This window comes from Falco rusticolus, chromosome 13, assembly GCF_015220075.1.
Source record: "Falco rusticolus isolate bFalRus1 chromosome 13, bFalRus1.pri, whole genome shotgun sequence".
NCBI lineage: Eukaryota > Metazoa > Chordata > Aves > Falconiformes > Falconidae > Falco > Falco rusticolus.
Window position 1 is genome coordinate 19,812,646 of NC_051199.1, and position 17,202 is coordinate 19,829,847.

General features: G+C 63.0%; 2 protein-coding genes across 3 annotated transcripts; one reads left to right on the forward strand and one right to left on the reverse strand.

The window, feature by feature from the left end:
• Positions 1-1,531: 1,531 nt before the first annotated feature.
• VWA5B2 (von Willebrand factor A domain containing 5B2) lies at positions 1,532-14,043 on the forward strand. The gene is made up of 22 exons (XM_037407588.1): positions 1,532-1,719; positions 5,168-5,323; positions 5,753-5,914; positions 6,239-6,452; positions 6,573-6,727; positions 7,160-7,291; positions 7,412-7,536; positions 7,667-7,843; positions 7,920-8,030; positions 8,153-8,355; positions 8,657-8,771; positions 8,846-9,031; positions 9,128-9,287; positions 9,363-9,652; positions 10,784-11,009; positions 11,096-11,455; positions 11,535-11,672; positions 11,750-11,869; positions 12,112-12,189; positions 12,409-12,478; positions 12,708-12,816; positions 13,122-14,043. Exons 2-22 carry the CDS (start codon positions 5,185-5,187, stop codon positions 13,728-13,730), a joined length of 3,879 nt encoding a protein of 1,292 aa, XP_037263485.1. The 5' UTR covers positions 1,532-1,719; positions 5,168-5,184; the 3' UTR covers positions 13,731-14,043.
• Positions 14,044-14,147: 104 nt separating this feature from the next.
• On the reverse strand, positions 14,148-17,185 carry ALG3 (ALG3 alpha-1,3- mannosyltransferase). 2 transcript variants are annotated; one of them, XM_037407592.1, is made up of 9 exons: positions 17,020-17,185; positions 16,581-16,680; positions 16,338-16,485; positions 15,994-16,154; positions 15,724-15,844; positions 15,298-15,503; positions 14,989-15,065; positions 14,641-14,785; positions 14,148-14,535 (listed from the first exon to the last, which is right to left on the reverse strand). In XM_037407592.1, exons 1-9 carry the CDS (start codon positions 17,168-17,170, stop codon positions 14,346-14,348), a joined length of 1,299 nt encoding a protein of 432 aa, XP_037263489.1. In that variant the 5' UTR covers positions 17,171-17,185; the 3' UTR covers positions 14,148-14,345. The 2 variants fall into 2 exon arrangements, with proteins under 2 accessions (XP_037263489.1, XP_037263490.1); XM_037407593.1 differs by lacking the exon at positions 17,020-17,185 and adding an exon at positions 16,822-16,899.
• Between the last annotated feature and the right edge of the window lie 17 nt (positions 17,186-17,202).

A 17,202-nucleotide genomic window follows, 5' to 3' on the forward strand; every position in this document is an offset into this window, starting at 1 on the left:
ATGTGCTGTGGTGTGCGCTGTGCCTCCAGCAGCACGCAGAGCTGGCGTCTGTCATGGGGGGGTAATATATGGGCTAGCATCCTTCTCCTGCGGTCATAAATGACAGGGAAGGAGAGCAGCTGCACACTTAAGCTCTCCTCTCTCCCTGTGCAGCACAAGGAGGGGAAGCAGTGTGCCGTGGGGCATCTTGCACAGAGAGAGGGAATGGCTCAGCATGCTCTTGCAAGCACCCCAGGGATGCACAGAGTGCCTCTCTGCCAGATAATTGTGTTGGCTGAAGTGCAGGGTAAGCGACTGGGAGGAGGGAGTGTGCCCTGGGCTACTGTGTGCGGCAAAGGGCATCTTCTGCTGAGATTTTCCTCCTTTGGTCCTGCTGTCACCTGTGAAACCCGTGCTGAGGAGCCGAAGCCATAGTGGTGCGTGGGTCGGCTTAAGGTGAGATACAATGGGGAAATGCTGCTTTTCCAGGCCTCCTTGCTCTGGTGCCACACCAAACCCACCTACCCAGGACTGGGGACTGCTCCCTTCGCCAGCACTGCCTGCTCTTTCTGCCCTGGTTTGTGCCTGCATGGCTGGGCTGGCTCCGGGTTTGGCGTGGCTGTGATGGTGGGCTTTGTAGTGCATGGGAGGGGGGTGGCTCCCCTCTGCCTGCTCTATAAAAAGAGCCGCAGCAGCACAGCCCTATCTATAGCACAGCGAGGGAGCTGCCTGGGAGAAGCAGGGCACAGATTAGCCCCAAATCTGACAGTTTTCTCTGGTCCCGCTTGGGAATGCTGAGCTGGGAGTGGCAGTGGAGGGATTCCCAGCACTCCCTGGGTTATGAAATGTCCCTGCCAGCAGACATGTCCTGGCTTTGCTGGGATTTCCTGACTGTCTGCACCCTCCCCAAGGGGGCTTGCTGTCACACTTGTCACCCAAAGGCTGGGCTCTCCCCAAATCCCCCCTCTTCCCTGCTTTTTGGGGCTGGGATTTCTCTGCAGCACATGGAGGCTAGTGAAGATGTCCCCAGTGGTACCCCAGGGCATCTGGGTTTGGAGATGGTTCAGCATCCACCTGTGCGTGGTCCTCTTGTGGCAGTCTTAGGGCAGCTGAGACCTTTCCTAACAAAGCTGGTTGTGATGCCTGTGACCCATGGAGAGTTCAGCTGGCTGATGGGGGTTTGCTTTTTGCCCTGTGCTTTGTTTGTGAGGGGACACAGGGGGCAGCTACATGTCCTTGGCAGCCACACCCCATGTCTGTGGGTGCAACAGCATCACCCTGGTGTCTCACCAGCACCCAAGTTTGCCTGGACATTGCCCCACTCTGGGTGCAGAGCAGCCCACAGCAGTGGGCTCTGCTGTTGGCCAGTGCCTGTCACCCCCTGGGAGTGTTGGTCATCCCCTGAGACCCCCAGCACCACCCACCAGCGTATCCCCCAGCCCTCCCCGAGGCAACGGTACCAGGGAGTGTGTCTCTTTAATGAGGCTGGGCTTGGAGCAGCTCTGCTGCTGGCACAGGGAGCGAGGGATGGAGCGAGGGCGGTGAAGGAGCCAGTGCCAGAGAGGGAGCCTGCAGCAGGGAGAGGCCGGGAAGGACCGCTCATCCCCCCGGGGTACTGCAGCCCCCAGGCCAGAGGGGCCGGGAAACCCACCCCTAGGGCAGAGGGCTCTGCAGAGGGCAGGGACCCAGCGGGTGCGGAGCGGAGCCTGCAGTCCCTGTGTCATCCTCCTCTTCCTCCAGGTAAGGGCAGGGGCGGGGGAGAGTCTGGAACCCCAGTGGCCCGGGACCCTGTGAGTATCCTGCAATTCCTGGGTGCCCCAGGGTCACACGCGGGCTCTCGGGGCAGTCCTGGATTGCAGGAGGGGTGAGAGGCGGGAGATGAGGCAGCAGGGCCCCAAAAGTGCTGAAATCACCATCCGGCATGGACCCAACAGGGCTGGCTCTACTAACTGCTGGGAACACGCCCCAGGGTATCAGCCACCGGTCCCTGGCCTGAGCCAGAAATGTCCTGTGGCCAGAGGAGCAGTGGGACCCTTCTGCAGGGCTGCTCCACCTGCGTGTGCCTGTGCTGGGGGAAATCCGTGGGGCTGGGACCTTTTATTTAGGGGGTGCCTGTGTCAGGGTGCATTGAGGGCAAGTAACTCCTGCTCCGTGGCACGGGACTCGGGTTTTCCAGGGGTTTTAGTGGCTCTGGAGGGGTGAGAGCAGCAGCATAGGTCCTGGACGTGGTGGTCCTGCATGTGGTGCGTGTGCCAGAGTGTGTGTACATGTGTGTGTGCAGCAGACTCTGTTCTGACTTCCCAGCAAATGAAGAAGCAGTGCCAGCCAGGGCACAGCACCACAGGCTGGAGGCTTAGGCTGGGGACAGCTCTTCACCCTGTCCCCTTCACCTGCAGCTGCCAGGGAAATCCCTTTCCCCTCCGTTCCTCCTCTTTGGGCTCCCTGCAAAGCGCCATGCCCCATGGGTGCTGGGCAGCAGCGCCATCACCTCCTGCCTCCGTGGCCTCCTCCCTGCCTCAGGAGTTGGGACAGATCTCACTCTCCTGCCCTTGTGTCTTGTCCCAGCGGAGCCATGCAGGAATATCCTGCAGGGAAGGGAAGCAAGGGAAGCAGGGGGTAGGTAACGCAGGTGAGCAGGAGGGGCAGTGATGCTTCCTCACTCCAGGTGCTGCCACAGAGGCTTGGGCTCCTCTCCTTCCATCCTCCTCTTGCACCGGTCTGTGCCTCTGTCACCATTGGAAATTTTCACTGGGTTTGCCTGTGCCAGGGCTGGTCTCATCCTTCCCCGGGATCATGCTGCACCCTGGGGTGGGCGGCTGTTTCTGCAGCAGGTGAGACTCTGACAACTCTGCAGACAGCTAAGGAGGGTCTGCTGGGCTCAGGCACCTGGCTTGCTGCAGCAGCCACGCTAGAAAACTCAACCTATCCACGGGTGAGAAGAGAAACTTTAAGTTATTCTGACCTAGAGAAGAGTTAGCTCAGTCTCGCCTTCACCAAGGGTTTTTTGCCACCAAGCTGGTGAGCTGCACCCAGCCCTGCTCTTGCTGCGACCCCCTCCGTATGTGGGATGCTGTCAGTTAAACCAGCTCCTGTGAGCAGCAGGTGGGAAGGGAGGAAAAGGAAGGGGCCGTAAAGGCACTGGTGACCATGTTGGGGACGGGCCCAAGGACCTGTTGGTGATGCCATGCTGGCACCTGGGGACAGTTTGCTGCCCCAGGGGACGAGGACTAAGATGCTGGGGCGAGGACCATTGGGTCTGGTTTTATTCATTACCACAGGGCTTAGAGCAGCCAGCGTAAAGTGCAGCAGGGCCAGATGGGGCCTGTTTACTCTGAGAGGGTAAATGTAAAGAGAAGTGATAAAAAGCAGCTGGGATGGATTCTCCAGTAAGTCCCTGGTAAACAAGCTGGTAGTGCCCGGGCCAGCGGGCAGCATGGCAAATAGCAGGCACGTTGCTGAGCATCGAGCTGGGTGCCTTGGGAACAAATGGAAGGGTTTTGAGGGGAAATCAGCCTTCAATAGCTCACTGTGGCTGGGCTGGGAGAGTCCCAGACCCCACCTGGGTGCTGTGGTCAGGGCAGGACCTGGCTGGTGATGTTCCCAGCAGTGGCACAGCCAGTGTGGAGGAAAACCAGGCTGTGCAGGGACCCTGTGCTGCTGCTGGGAGGGGGTTGGGGGGGGACGGACGCTCAGCAGTGTGTGCAGCATTCTGCATACAGGGTGGAGGACTGGTGATGGTGGTGGGTGCTTGGATGGCCAGAGCCTGCCAGCATAACCCTGTGATGCCAGTTGAGCAGATTAACAGCTGCCCTCCTGCATAATGGACTTATTTTCCTGAGATGCAGCTACCTTGCTAATGCACTTCTGTGCTTCTTGGGGGCTCCCTGCCTTGCCCAGCCGTGGACTCCATCCTGGTGCTGTCTGCAAGGATGTAGCCCTGCTCTGCCTTCAAGGATGCTCTGGGAGAGGCACCCTGTGACCACATACCGGGGGCACCCTGAGCCTCTTGTTACTGACACTTGTACAAGATGTTCCTGAGACGAAGGCCACTGGAGTGGGGGGACCAGATGTTTCGCTTGTACCTGGCTTTGCCCTTGCCCTGGGCACGTTGCATGCTGGAGCACTGGCACACAGTGTGACATGGGGACCTCGCTGCTGTTGGGTTGCAGGCACTTGGGGTGGGCAGGGGATACAGTGTGGAGGTGTAGACCCATGCCTGGAGTGGGATCCACACGCACTGTTCACAGAGAGGTAGGGCTAAGGCTGACCTGAATATTTCACACAAGTATTTGATAGCACAGGGTGCATTATGTTAGAGAGATGCCTTGGCTCCAGGCAGTCATTTGGGATGCTTCTCCCAGGTGGTTTTTCCAAGGGGAAGAGGGGTGGTTGGTGGGTTGGTGCCCAGCCGCCTCTCTTCCCACAGCTGCTGCTGAAGGGTGGGATGCTGGACGCATCCATCTCTGTGCTGAGCGTTTCTCACCCAGAGGCAGAGATCATCATCCCCTGAGCCAGGCTCCCCCACTGCAGGGCCTTCCCCTCTGTGCTGCTCTTCAGTGCAGCACTGACCTTGTTGTTAATTATTAAACCCCCAGCAAACACTGCTCGTTGTTTTGTCCTAGTTACACTGTGGGCTACTCACCCTTTTTAAAAAAAAAAAAAAAAAAAAGCGAATTACACTGGTGAGCTCTGTGGGTGGATGGAGATGGGAGCAGCAGGTGCTCCTCTCCTGGCCAGTATGGGAGATGGTCTGGGGAGGCTCTGAAACCACCCAGCTGCTGTGGGTTGGCTGAGAGATGGGCTGTGTGCTGCTGGCTGTTATCTGTCCTGTCCAGGAGTCTCTGCTTGTCTGGCAGAACTTGGGGCTTGTATGTAACTGCTGCTGCCCATGGGAGAAGTAATTTTGCTGCTCAGCAGCAAGGCTTATTTACCTGTGGGGCAGAATTGCTCTCTGCAGGCTCCTGTGGCTCCAGACCCAGGTTGCAGGTGGGCTGGGGTCTGAGCAGAGATCTGGGTCCAGGTCCATGTGTTTCATCGATGCTGCAAAGCACTGTCCCCAGGATGGGGAGGGATGGGGACCTGCTTCCCCCTTGCAGGCTGGGCAGATGGATGCAGCTTGTGCACGTAAGCCCCTTCCTGGCAGACCCCATCGCCGAGCACCCAGCACCTGCCTCCCCTCTGCCCGCAGCTGCCCGCTGAGGGACCATGCCTGGCCTGTACGCCCTCTCCTCCTGGGAGGCTCTGCCCCTGAAAAGCTCCAGGGTGAAGGCTTGTGCCAACGGGTACTCCCTGAGCATCACCGCTCACCTTGTGTACACCAACCCCCATGAGGAGCTTGTGGAAGGTAAGGGGGAGCTTCTGGGGTTGGCAGGAATCTGGGCTGCCTGTGCAGCCCCAGAAAAGCACCCATGCTGGAGAGCATCCCGTCTCCAGCCCACTTGTGTCCTGGCCCCCAAACCTTGCTCAGTTTGGGGAGCAAAGGCAGAGGCCACCGGGGAGGGCAGAGCACGGCAGACACGCAGCATCACCCTGTGGGCAGGAGAAGAGTGAGGCTGAGCAAACCCATTGCCATCACTGAGGATGAGGGGGGTTTCATCCTCCCTCCCTTTTCTGGGCTACTGAGGCTCTGGGTCCTTCCTGTGTGTTGTCCCGCTCTCGGGCAACTAAGTCACCCGGTGAGTCAGTCAGACTCTGAGTGGTGCTGCCATGGGCCACGCTGTGCCGTGGTGGTGTCCGTGCTGGGATCTGCCTCAGGGCTCTCTTCCACCCACAGGCATCTTCATCTACCCGCTGGAGGAGTCGGAGGTGGTGGCTGGCTTCGAGGCGGCAGTGGGCAGCCGGCGGGTGACATTCCAGGTCCAGAACCGGCACCGGGTACAGGACTGCTGCCTCCAGTGCAGCCCCAGCCCCGGCCGGCCACGCCGCTGTGCCAGCGGTGAGTGCGTGGCACGGGTGATCCTGTTGGGTCCTCCGGGCTGGGAGGCTCAGAACAAGGGGGGATGAAGCATGGGGCGATATGGGGGGGCTGAGAGCTCCTGCCAGGCTACCCTGGTGCTTTGGAGGGTCTCTGGGACTGGAGATCTCAGACTCCTCTTTCCCCTTCCTCCACCTCTCCTGGGGTTTTACCTGTCCCTTTGCATGCCCCTTGTTACACCTGCTCTCTGTTGTCCTCTTTGAAAGTAATTAGTTCAATTAATGCCCCCCGCAACTTCACACACCCCACTGACACCCCCCCCCCTCCCATCTCTCCCCTGCCCAGGCCACCTCATCCTGGATGAAGATGTGGAGCGCTCCACCTTTGTCATCGTCACAGGCACGCTGTGCCCAGCAGAGAGCCTGGCCATCACCCTGAGCACAGCGCAGGAGCTGGCCACGCTGCCGGATGGGGCCCTGCGCCTCCTTCTCCCCCCTGTCCTCATGCCCCACGTCCCCGCCGCCCCCGAGTGCGAGCCGGCAAGCTTGTGTGACGACAGGTTGGCTCTATGGTGATTTTCATGGCTTCCTCAGTCTCCGCCATCCGGGGGAGGGGGGGATGCTGATGCTGGGTGAGTGGGGCGTGGGGGTGGGAGCCATCACAGCCTCTCCCCTCACAGCCCCACCAGCTGTTTCGGGGGGCCAGGTGCCCGGAGCCAGCCATCCCCCACAGTGCCTGTGGAGACCATGGATGTCTTTCGGGGACAGCCCTGCAACCCTTTTCCTTACGAGTTTGCCTTCGAGCTGCTGGTGAAGGGCCCCTGCTTGCTGGCAGGTAGGGAGGGCGGCTCAGGTGGTGTTGGTTGTTGGGCAAAACCTCCCCAAAACGTAGGTGATGTCCCCCTGGTCCCTCCACGCTTCTAGGAAGAGCTGAGCCCCCTTGCTCTGGTGTCCTCTTGCACTCCCTATGCACAAAGAAGCCCTTTCCCAAAGGGACCCCCCAAAGTCGCCCTGTGTGTGGCTTTGGATGGCTCTGGGTCAGCAGCCCCCTTCCCTGAGGAGGTGTGGTGGATGGGGGCCAGTACAGGCAAGGAAGGGATGCGGGTTGGTAGGGACATGCTCCTGCTGCCAGCCCAGTTAATCCCATTAGAGCTGGAAGGGAGCAGCCCCTGCTGCAGCGCCAGGTCTGGCACAGGTATGGAGTCCGGGGGCGGGGGGGGGTGTCAGGGGTGCAAGGGTCTGCCCTGCTGCTGCCTTCTCCCCGCAGGGCTGGAAAGCCCATCCCACGCCCTGCGAGCTGATGCTGATCCCTGGGCCAGCTCTGCTGCCACTACCTGTGTCACCCTGGCTGAGCCCCACCGCTATGACAGGGACCTGGAGATCATCCTCTACCCCTGCGGTGAGGAGGGACCATGCCTTTGGCGGGTTTGGGGGAGAGGGGTATTGCCTTAAAAGCATCTGGGGCATCCTCAGCCCCGTGTGGCACAGGGTGACTCTGAACACCCCCTGTGCCCCACAGAGCCCCACCACCCCCACCTTGTGATGGAGGATGGCACCGTGACATACCCTGAGTATGAAGCCCACATCCGGAGCCGCCGGGATTATGTGCGGATTGCCAGGAAGGACAGCAGCGGTGAAAGACAGGTGACAGTACACAGCCACTGGTGGCCCGGCAAGGAGAAGGAGGAAGGTGGGAGGTGGTGGGATGTGGGTGAGGAAGACCTCAGCATGGGCCAGGGGGTGCGAGAAAGCCCCTGGCCCACCTGGCTTGCAGGTGGCTTTTGTGCAGAGACGTTTCCACAAAGACATCTTCCCCAACCCCGTGCTGATGCTGAACTTCTGCCCGGTGGCGGGGGGTGTCCCTGGGGACCTGCAGAGCATCACCCGCGAGGTCCTCTTCCTCGTCGACCACAGCAGCAACATGAATGGCCCTGACCTTGACAAGATCAAGGTGAGGCAATGGCCACGGGGCCAAGGATGCTCCCTGGGTGGCTGGTCCTTAGCAGCCCTCCCTGCTGTCACCCTAGGAGGCTTTGCTGGTGGCCCTGAAGAGCCTCCCGTCGGGGACGCTACTCAACATCGCTGGCTTCGGCACAAACGTCAAGCCGCTCTTCCCATCCAGCCGCCTCTGCAGCAATGTGAGTGCTGCTGGGCAAATCCCCCCACCAGCCCCTCTCCATCCCCCCTCCCGGCTCCCTGGCATGGGGTCGGGGCTGGCGAGCCAGGGGACCGCTGCGAGGCCAGCTCTCCACGCGGGCAGGAGACGCTGTGGCGTGCCTGCGAGCACCTCGGTGGGCTGCGGGTAGACGCAGGTGGCACCAACCTGCTGGCAGCCCTGGGCTGGGCGCTGGCGCAGCCCCTCCACCATGGCTACCCCCGCCAGCTCTTCCTCTTCACCGATGCGGCGGTGGGCAACGCAGGCAGGATCCTCCGGCTGGTGCGCAGGCAGGCCAGCACCGTCAGGTATGCACCAGCACTGCGGTGGGATCACGGTGGTCTCTGTCCCCTGGACTGTTCCCATGGTTTCACCTTCTGCAGCCCCACATCTCCCCTCCATCAGCCCCAAGCATGTTCTTCACCCATCACGTGCCCCAAGCCCATCCACTCAGCTTTCCCCGGGGTGCTCCCACTCATGCAGCCGGGGCAGCATCTCTGGCTATCAAATCCCCCTGCCCATCCCCCCATGGCAGGGCTCACCACCGGGCTGCCCAGCGCCCAGCACTGGCCTGGCCAGGGCTTTTCATCGCCTGGCTCTCTCCTGCAGGTGCTTCAGCTTTGGCATGGGCCGGCGGGCATGCCGGCGGCTGCTGAAGGGCTTGGCCAAGGTGAGCCGGGGCTGCGCTGAGTTCCTGAGCCCGGACGAGAGGCTGCAGCCCAAGGTAAAGCCCAGGCAGGGATGGGGGGACACAGAGGTCACAGCGATATGTGACACTGGCTCTTCTCCCTGCCCCAGCTGATCAAGTCCCTGAAGAAAGCGATTGAGCCAGCTGTCAGCGACATCACCATCGACTGGTATGTCCCTGACAGCATGGAGGCTCTGCTCTCACCGACCGAGCTCCCAGCCCTCTACCCCGGCGACCGCCTCATCAGCTACTGCGTCCTCTACAGCATCGCCCGCTTCCGCGACAGGCGCCCGCTGGTACAGCCGCCCTGGCATGGGGGGGATGGCACACTCCTGGTGCCACCACCTTCACCCCGTGCTGGGGTGCTGACGGCAGTGCCTTCTCTCTGCCAGGGCCAGGAAGGGGCTCATCGGGGCTCCCGGGGCTCAGCATTCCCTTCCCAGGAGGAGGTGCCCAGTCCAGGAGAGAACCGACAGCCACCCTGGAACACCCCAGGATCTGGGGACGCCTCCCTGGAGCTCTTCACTGGGGGCACGGAGGCATCCGAACAGAGTCAGTGGGGCCGGGGCTGGGGTGGGGGGCAGGTCTGGGAGCCGTGGGCTGACAGGGTCTGCGCTTGCTGGGCAGGTGTGGATCCCATCTCAGGGGGAGACATCTGGAAGCGGATTTACCAGCCCTCCTACATCCAGGAGCAGTACATCCTGACGCACTGCTCTGTCAGCACCGACCGCAGCCGGGGGCTGCTCTCCCGCAGCTCCACCAGCAGCGAGTCCACCGGCTCCCGCGATGTGGCCCCTGAGGGTGGCTCATCAGCCCCTGGCACTGATGTCACCTCCCAGCAGGGCCAGAAGAGCCTGTCCCTCTGCGAGTCCTCCACCAAATCCGCCCCGCTGCCCTCTGCCCCAGCTCGTACCAAGGTAAGGATGCCAACGGGCTGCAGTGGCTCATGCACGGTGGGGTGGAGCTGCTCCTGGCTTACCAAGGGTCTCGCTGCCCCATTGTGCCCAGACACGTGGGCTGGAAACCAGTGATGTAGCCTGGATTTTAAACGAGGATCAGCTGTGGTGCTGCGAGGTGACTCCTTGGGTAGTTTTGCCCTACTGGAATAGGACAGCTGGGGACCAAGCAGCTGGTCCCCCAGCTTCCCCGGCCAGCAGTCAGCTGGGTGGCTAACAAACCCCCTAGCCAGTTCCTTGTTCAGGCCACAGAAATTAAATGAAAATAGCTGGGCCGGCATCAGGTAATGAACTTGCCAAGCTGGAGAGGAGGGGGTGGGCTGTCTAAGCCTCTGCCTGGCTCCTTCAGCCCTTGGCCAATGCCACCCAACACTTGGTTAGCGATGAGCCAAGTCTCTGCTGCTTCGTACCTGGGTTTAAAACCCAGCCAGGTCGCTGGGGGACAGGGAGAGGCAGCTCCCCCGGTGCTGATGGCTCCAAGGCCAGGTGAGGCGAGCTGTCACCCAGCTCCAGGACGTGCTCCTGGCTGGTGGCACAGGTTAGGTAACCTGCTCCCACCACACGGCAGCACAGCTGGCGGCCTTTGCTGCTGAAATGTCAAGCGTAAGTGATTTCCCTGCAGTGCAAACGATCCTCCCCTGGCTCCACACTGCCAGCACGAGAGGCAGCGCAGGCACTGCTGCCCCGTGGTATCTTTTAGGTGAAGCACCCTGGTGCAGGGACATCACTCTGCACTGGGGACTGCATCATCCAGTCTGAGCAACTGAGCTAAGCCCCCCACTCCGCAGACATGGAAATCCCTGCCAACGGCTCCTGCCTCAGCGGCAGCCTGAGTCAACCCCCAGGGATGTTTGCAAACTCCTGTCTCCGTGCTGTCGGTCCTTCCCATGTGTATGGGGAGCCTGGCGAGCATCACCCACCGCCCTGGGAGGCTGCCGGGTGCCAGCCTGCAGAGCGGCAGGGCTGGGCGTCAGCCAGCGGCTCCAGCCAACAGCCGGCCGGGGCCGCAGGTGCCCCATCACGGCTTGGCGCAGCCTGCGCTCTGTGCCAGTGCCTTTGCCAGGCTCGCTGGCAGCCTCCCCCCTGCTGCAGGTGACAGTGGCCCTGAGCACAGAGGAGCTGGCGCGGCAGAAGAAGGCATTGGCACGCACTGCCCTGGCCGGCCGCAGCTTTTCCTCGCCACATGGGGAATTGGATGCCCGCCGTCTCTGTCGGGCCCTGGAGAAGGTGTCACAGAAGAGGAACCAGTCCCTGGAGGGGCGGCTGGATGAGCTGGGACCCCAGGCACGGCAGCGGCAGCCCAGCACAGTGGAGTCAAGTGTGTGCTGGCTCCAGGGGATGAGGGCGGCGGGGATGGAGCTGGATGCCCCTGCCTTGCTGAGCCCACTTCTTGCCATTGCCCAGATAACCTCCTCTCGCCCACCCACCTGGACTGGGACATGCTGGTGGAGCCCTCCTACCTCTTCAGCGCCTCGCCAGCACCCGAGCCGGGGGAGCCCAGCCTGGCCGATGCCAGCGTGGCTGATGGCAGCCTGCCCCTGCGCTGCCAGGTGGTGATCCACGCGCTGCAAGCTGGCAAGCCAGTGTCGTGGGAAGTGACGGCCTCACTGGAATCGCTGCTGCAGCCCCGGGAGGGGCTGGGCAGGGAGGACCCCCCACGGCGGGCGGCCAAAGCCTGGGACAAGCCACTGCACTGCTTGGCAGCTCGCTCTGTCATCCGGGACAACGAGAACGCGGCACAGCGGGAAGCCGAGCTGGAGCAGGGTGGGTGCTAGTGCGTGTGTCCCCCTGCCCCAGCGCAGCCCTGGCATCCCCCCACATCTAACTGCCTCGCTCCGGGCAGGTTTTGCCCGCCGGTTTCGCCTGAAAGCCATGCAAACCAGCAAAGCCTGCAACGTGCCTTCTCTCTACACCCGCCTGGTGCCTGTGGACACTGCCACACACGCAGCCCTGCCCACAGCCCCCGAGGTGTGGGGCACAGGTACAGCCAGGGGGCTCAGGGCGCTGGGGACGGGGCAGTGAGGGGACAGAGGGCTGAGGTGGCACCGTTCCTTGCAGCTGGCTCAGCCAGCCGGCCCCAAGCCACCACGGCGGGGAACTGGCACCACAGGAGCTCCTCAGCAGGTGTGGACCAGCGGAGAGATGCGGAGGAGCAGGATGAGGCCCCTGTCGCTGCAGGTACCAGTCTGGGCCCTTACATCAGCTTATGCTCCCCAGTGACCTTCCCGAGCACCAGGGTCACTGGGGACCCTCAGCTCACGGCTGCATGGGTCTGGTCCTGGCTGGAGCACTGTGGATGCCTGGAAAGAGGCACCTGCCCCACACTGGGACGGGGGGACATGGGGGTGGCAGCACAGCAGCCCCTGTGGATGTGAGGGTGCCGGGAGCCCAGGGGCCCTCAGGGCTTTGTTCTTTTGCAGAGCGAGATGAGACCCCAGGGTCTCCAGCCAGTGTCTCCTCCCCTACTTATGGCTCGGAAAAGCAGAACTGCTCGAATGGTGCGTCCAGGGTGGAGGGGGCCAAGGGCTGGATGGTGGGGGACTGGGGGTGCCCCCAACACCCTGTTGCTGGCAGCTGAGAGCTGGAGCATCTGCTGTGCCCACACCTGCCCTCATTGCCGAGGGCACGGGCACAGAATCACCCTCACAGGTGCTAGGGAGCGGGATGCACCTCTGGGTGCATCATGGCCCCCCATCTTCAGCCCTCCCCCCTTGCAGGGCCTCCAACCAGCCCCTCCACCACCTCCATGGGCTCCCAGAAATCCACGGAGAGCATCACTGGCTCCAGGTGAGGCTGCAGGGTGGAGGGATGCCAGGGCCCAAAAAATGGCACATTGCACAGAGAGCGGGACAATGCCACTTCTTGGGTGCTGCAGGTACAATGCTCCCTGCCAGCTCCTGCAGCGTAAGGGGAGGGGTTTGGTGCTCCAGCCCCATCCCTGCAGCAGGCTGGGGGTCCAGCTGCCTTTCAGAAACTGCACCCCTCTGCCCCTTTAACTCTCCTCTTTGCCCCGCAGGTTTAGCCTGAGCAGGCGCAGGGGGCCCAGTCTGGCACTGCGGCCGCAGTGCCTCAGCCCAGAAAGCGAGCGTCCCAGCAACCACGCCAGCCACGACTACCTCCCGCTGGTAAGGGCCCCGTCCCCATGTCCCCATCCCATCCCGGGGTGTGCTGAGCAGGCACCTTCCCTGCTGGGCTGCAGCTCAGCTGCCCAGGCAGCACCCAGCAGCGCCAGCAGTGGCACCCAGCTGAGGGTGCAAACCCAGACGGTGCTGTTCAGCCCTGGGGGCCTTTGCTGGCTTTGGGGATGGGGGGGACAGGGCAAGTTGTGCAGTCCCTGTGCCCCAGGGACACTCCTGTGGCCCCCACCAATGAGTGCTGGGGGCTGCACCCCTGCCTGTCCCCTCCCAGTCACCTGCGCCCCCCAATGCAGGTGCAGCTGCAGCAAGCCCGGGGGCCATTCCAGCTCACCGAGAGCTTCTCCGAAGTAGTGCAGATCCCCCTGGACCGCCTGTGCCGGGCCTCTCCCTACGCCTCCCACCGAGCCAGCCTCAGCCCCGTGTCCCCCGGGGCCAGAAGCAGCCCTGAGGCAGGGCCCGGTGGCGAGGAGGGCGAGGAGCTCACTGCAGCCTCACAGCCTGGCTCGCCCCCGTCCCGGAGCACTTGCTCCGAGGTGCCCAGTGCAGCCGTGTGGGCGCAGGCGGATAGTGGGCATGGCTCTGAGTCCGACACCGGCCCCCACTCAGCCGCTCCCTCTGAGGCTGGCATGATCTGGCAGGACGTGGGGCCAGAGGACCTGGAGAGTGCCAGCTGGGCCACAGCAGTGGCTTTGGCGTGGCTGGAGCATCGCTGTGCTGGCTTCTTTGAGGAGTGGGAGCTGGTGGCGGCCAAGGCAGATGCGTGGCTGCAGGCACAGCGGCTGCCCGAGGGGGTGGACGTGGGCTGTCTCAAAGGGGCAGCCAGGCACTTGTTCTTGCTGCTGCGTCACTGGGATGAGAACATCAAGCTGAACATGCTGTGCTACAACCCCAACAATGTCTGATGGCTGCCAGAGGGGCCAATAAAGACGCCTGGCTCCACACCGCCTGCACAGGTGTCTCTGTTATGGGCAGGGAGCCACTGGCCCTGTTCAGGGCACGCTAGGGCTCACCAGAGCCCTGGGGTGGGGGTGACCCCCTTCCCGGCCATCTCTGGTGGGAGGGAGCACACAGGAGACTAGGAAAAGCCATCTTGGAGGGATCTCTGTGCTGCATCAAGGCGATTCAAACCTTGAGGCAAAGGAGTTTTGCAGATCCTCCGTCTTAACCTCACCCTGGAAGCTGCGCTCCTGCCCTGGGCAGTGCTCTCCCAGGGCTGGGAAGGGAGCTCCCGTAGCCCTGGTGGCTGCTCTGCCTTCCCCACGGGTGGAGCAGGCTGAGGCACGGCCATCCCGACACTGTCACGGCACGAAGACGCTGCGGCCAGGGAAGGGCACACAAAGCCCCCTTTATTGGTGAAGTCCTGCCTGTTGGGGGTCCCCACGCTGCCCCCTTTGCAGAGTTCCAGGGCTCACAACCCTCCTGGGATGGCTGGGGGCAGCCTGGGAGCTGGGTGGGGAAAGAGTGAGCAGAAGGGGCAGTCCCAGAGGCCAGTTCCCATCACCTGGCCAGCCACACTCTCACTGGGCTTTCTTGGAGATGGCTGTGGGCCTCCTGCTCGGTGCCGGCGTCTGTAGCACTGGTGGGGGGGCCGTGCCGTACCAGAGTTGGAGCAGGACAAGTCCATGGCAGATATGGAGGGAGAGAGAGCTGCAGACTGTGGAGGGGTAGGTGTTCCAGCAGAGCTCGATCATGCCCAGCAGCAGCACCCTGCAGGGGTGAAAATTGGGGGTCAGCAGGGAGGGGGACACACCAGCCCCCCTCGCTCCCATACCCCGCAGCAGATGGGAGGTCCCCCTCCCCAGCAGCACATACTTGGGCATGTGGGCAAGCTTGGAGGTAGGGCTGCACCAGAGTAAGTAGGGCAGCGTGTGGAAATACCAGACATAAAACTGATAGTGCAGGGAGCGGCTGCAGCAGACACCCAGGAAGTTGGAAGAGAAGAGGACAAAGACGATCTGTGCGCTGGCGTTAAGGGGACAAACACAGGAGGCTGGAAGTGTGATCCTGCAAAAGCTCCCCAGCTGTACAGCACAGGTTGTTCCCCCAGGACACGCTGGTCCTGACGGCACTGCAGCACTGGGAGTTTGCAAATGCTGAGCCCAAGGTCCACCCTGCCCTGCCCTGCCTTCTCCACCCACCTCCCACCCTGCCAAAGGATATTGTTGACGGTCAAGGGAGGGGATGCATGTTTCCTTTCAGCAGGATCCTTCAGCAGAGCCAGGATGCTCTCTTTGGACCTCAGGGGGAAGCACAAACATTGATCTCAGCTGCTGAGTCTTTCCCACCCCAACCTTCCTGTGAGCCACGACGCCTGCGCAGTGCGCTCCCTGAAACAGAACAGTAACTCCCCCCAGCTCCCACCCGCAACCCCAGAACTGCAGCATCGTGGGGGCAGGGGAGTTGCAGACCTGTACCCTACACCATGGGGGCCGATGGGGACCAGCACCCATGGGGAACCCCAGGTCTCACCTGTGCCACCGATGGACTGCAAAGAGCCCCAGGCCAGCCAGGTGAGCCAGGAGCAGCATGGCGTGGAAAGCCCGATTGTGGAAAACCTCTTCTGGGAGGAAGCGCCAGTTCACTGTCCATTTGAACTGGAACTGGCGGCCCAGGTCAAAGGAGCGAGTCAGATACCCCACAGGGTTCACCAGCAGGAAGGGCAGCCCTAGAACCACCTGCCAGAGACACGTCAGCACCCTTACAGCAGCTGTAAGCTAGGTCTCTGTCACCCTCGCCACCTCCCAGGAATCCCAGCACCACATGAGACATACACCCAGAGGTCTCCAGACCCTGGGACAGCCGGGCAGGATGCTTCGATGCAGGCAGGGCTACCTGCTACCCCCTGCCGATGGGGATGCCAGCCTGCCCCTGTAGCTGATGTGAGCAGGGACCCACCTGGAGCGCAGCACAAATGCAGAGCTTGGGGATACAGCCGAGGAGACCGAACCGTTGAAGGAGGAGGAAGAGAAGTCCGGGCGCGAAGAGCAGGATGTTCATCTTCACAGACACAGCCAGGCTGAGCGGGAGGCTGCATTACCGCTGGAGGCACCTGTATGGCTGCCCAGGCAGCCCCTGGGCAGCGTGCGGCCTCCTCCCTGGGTCGAGCTGGCTCACACTCACAGCCTGCCATGGAAGGCAGCCCCCACCCCGCCCCCAGACCCTCACCTGAAGAAGAAGCAGCCCCAGGACCAGTGCTCCTCCAGGAAGAGGTTGATGGCCAGGAAGAGGATGGCCATGGCAACAGGGTCGTTAAAGAGACGCAGGACAAAGATGGAGTGGATGCGGTAGGAGGCGCAGCACATGAAGAAGAAAACATACGGGGGAACCTTGCCGGGGACAGAGGGACAGGAAGGCAATCAGCAGCATGTCCTGGAGCCCCGGCAGCCACTGAACCTCTCCAAGGCTCAGACCCCAGCCCTGAGGGCCCACCCAGCCCGCCTTGCCCAAGCGAGGGCTCAGCAGAGCAGGAGGCCCTGAGGCAGCCAGCGAGGCCCCTGGCCCTGGGCTACCTTGTTGGTTCGGCAGTAGATGCGGAAGACCAGGAGGAGGTTGAGGAGGTAGAGGCCAGCGAAGAGGTACTGCGCCAGGCTGATATCCCTGCCACGGCCCGTGGCATAGTACAGGCCAAGGAAGATGTAGACGAAACCGGCAGGGTAGCTGCGGAGAGACAGGAGTGAGGGGCCAGGCCCTGCCACCCCCCTGTGCCCGCCGGGCCCCCCCGGTGGCGGGGAGCTGGGCCATCCGTCACTCACACCAGCGGCCCAGTGTTGCCCCTCAGCTGGGTGTAGTCGAGGGTCCCGTTGGCAAACCCCTCCACCTCCTCCATGTAGGCCTTCCAGTCGATCTCGGTGTCTGTGGGGATGGCCAGGGGTAAGCGGGGCTGGGGACACCGCGGGGGAACTCCCACCCCCACCCCCCCACCCACCCCTACGCCCCCCGCCTGCCTGTCAGCCGAGGCTCCAGGCCCCCCAGCCCGGGGATGCTGTCACCCACCCGGGCCGGGGGCAGCCCTGTCACCCCGCTAGCGGGACCCCCCAGCCCCGTCACCCCAGGGGCGCAGCGGCCCAGCCCGGGGCCGAGCTGCCACTGCTAGGCGCACCGGCCCACGCTGCCGGGCCCGGGCCGGCTCCGCCACCCGCGGACAAGGCCCCCCCGCCCCGCCGCCGGGCCAGGCCGGGCCCCGGCACTCACAGGGGACCCTGCGGATGACCCAGAGGTTGACGCCGCCCTCGGCCAGGCAGAGGCAGGCGGCCACCAGCGGGGTGTAGCTGGGCTCCAGCAGCGCCGCCCGCCGCTCCCGCCAGGCCCGCCGCAGCGCCGCCGCCCCCCGCCCCGCCGCCATGGCCGCCCCGCGCCGTGTTTCCGGCCGGAGCG

Bases quoted from the DNA above. Each gene is read 5' to 3' on its own strand.
- VWA5B2 (XM_037407588.1), top strand. From the start codon at position 5,185: ATGCCTGGCCTGTACGCCCTCTCCTCCTGGGAGGCTCTGCCCCTGAAA. The intron at 8,772-8,845 runs GTAAAGCCCAGG...TCCCTGCCCCAG, and splicing joins ACGAGAGGCTGCAGCCCAAG to CTGATCAAGTCCCTGAAGAA. The intron at 12,479-12,707 runs GTGAGGCTGCAG...TTTGCCCCGCAG, and splicing joins GAGAGCATCACTGGCTCCAG to GTTTAGCCTGAGCAGGCGCA.
- ALG3 (XM_037407592.1), bottom strand. From the start codon at position 17,170: ATGGCGGCGGGGCGGGGGGCGGCGGCGCTGCGGCGGGCCTGGCGGGAG. The intron at 16,486-16,580 runs GTGAGTGACGGA...GTCTCTCCGCAG, and splicing joins GGCAACACTGGGCCGCTGGT to CTACCCTGCCGGTTTCGTCT. The intron at 15,504-15,723 runs GTGGGTCCCTGC...TGTCTCTGGCAG, and splicing joins GCATTTGTGCTGCGCTCCAG to GTGGTTCTAGGGCTGCCCTT.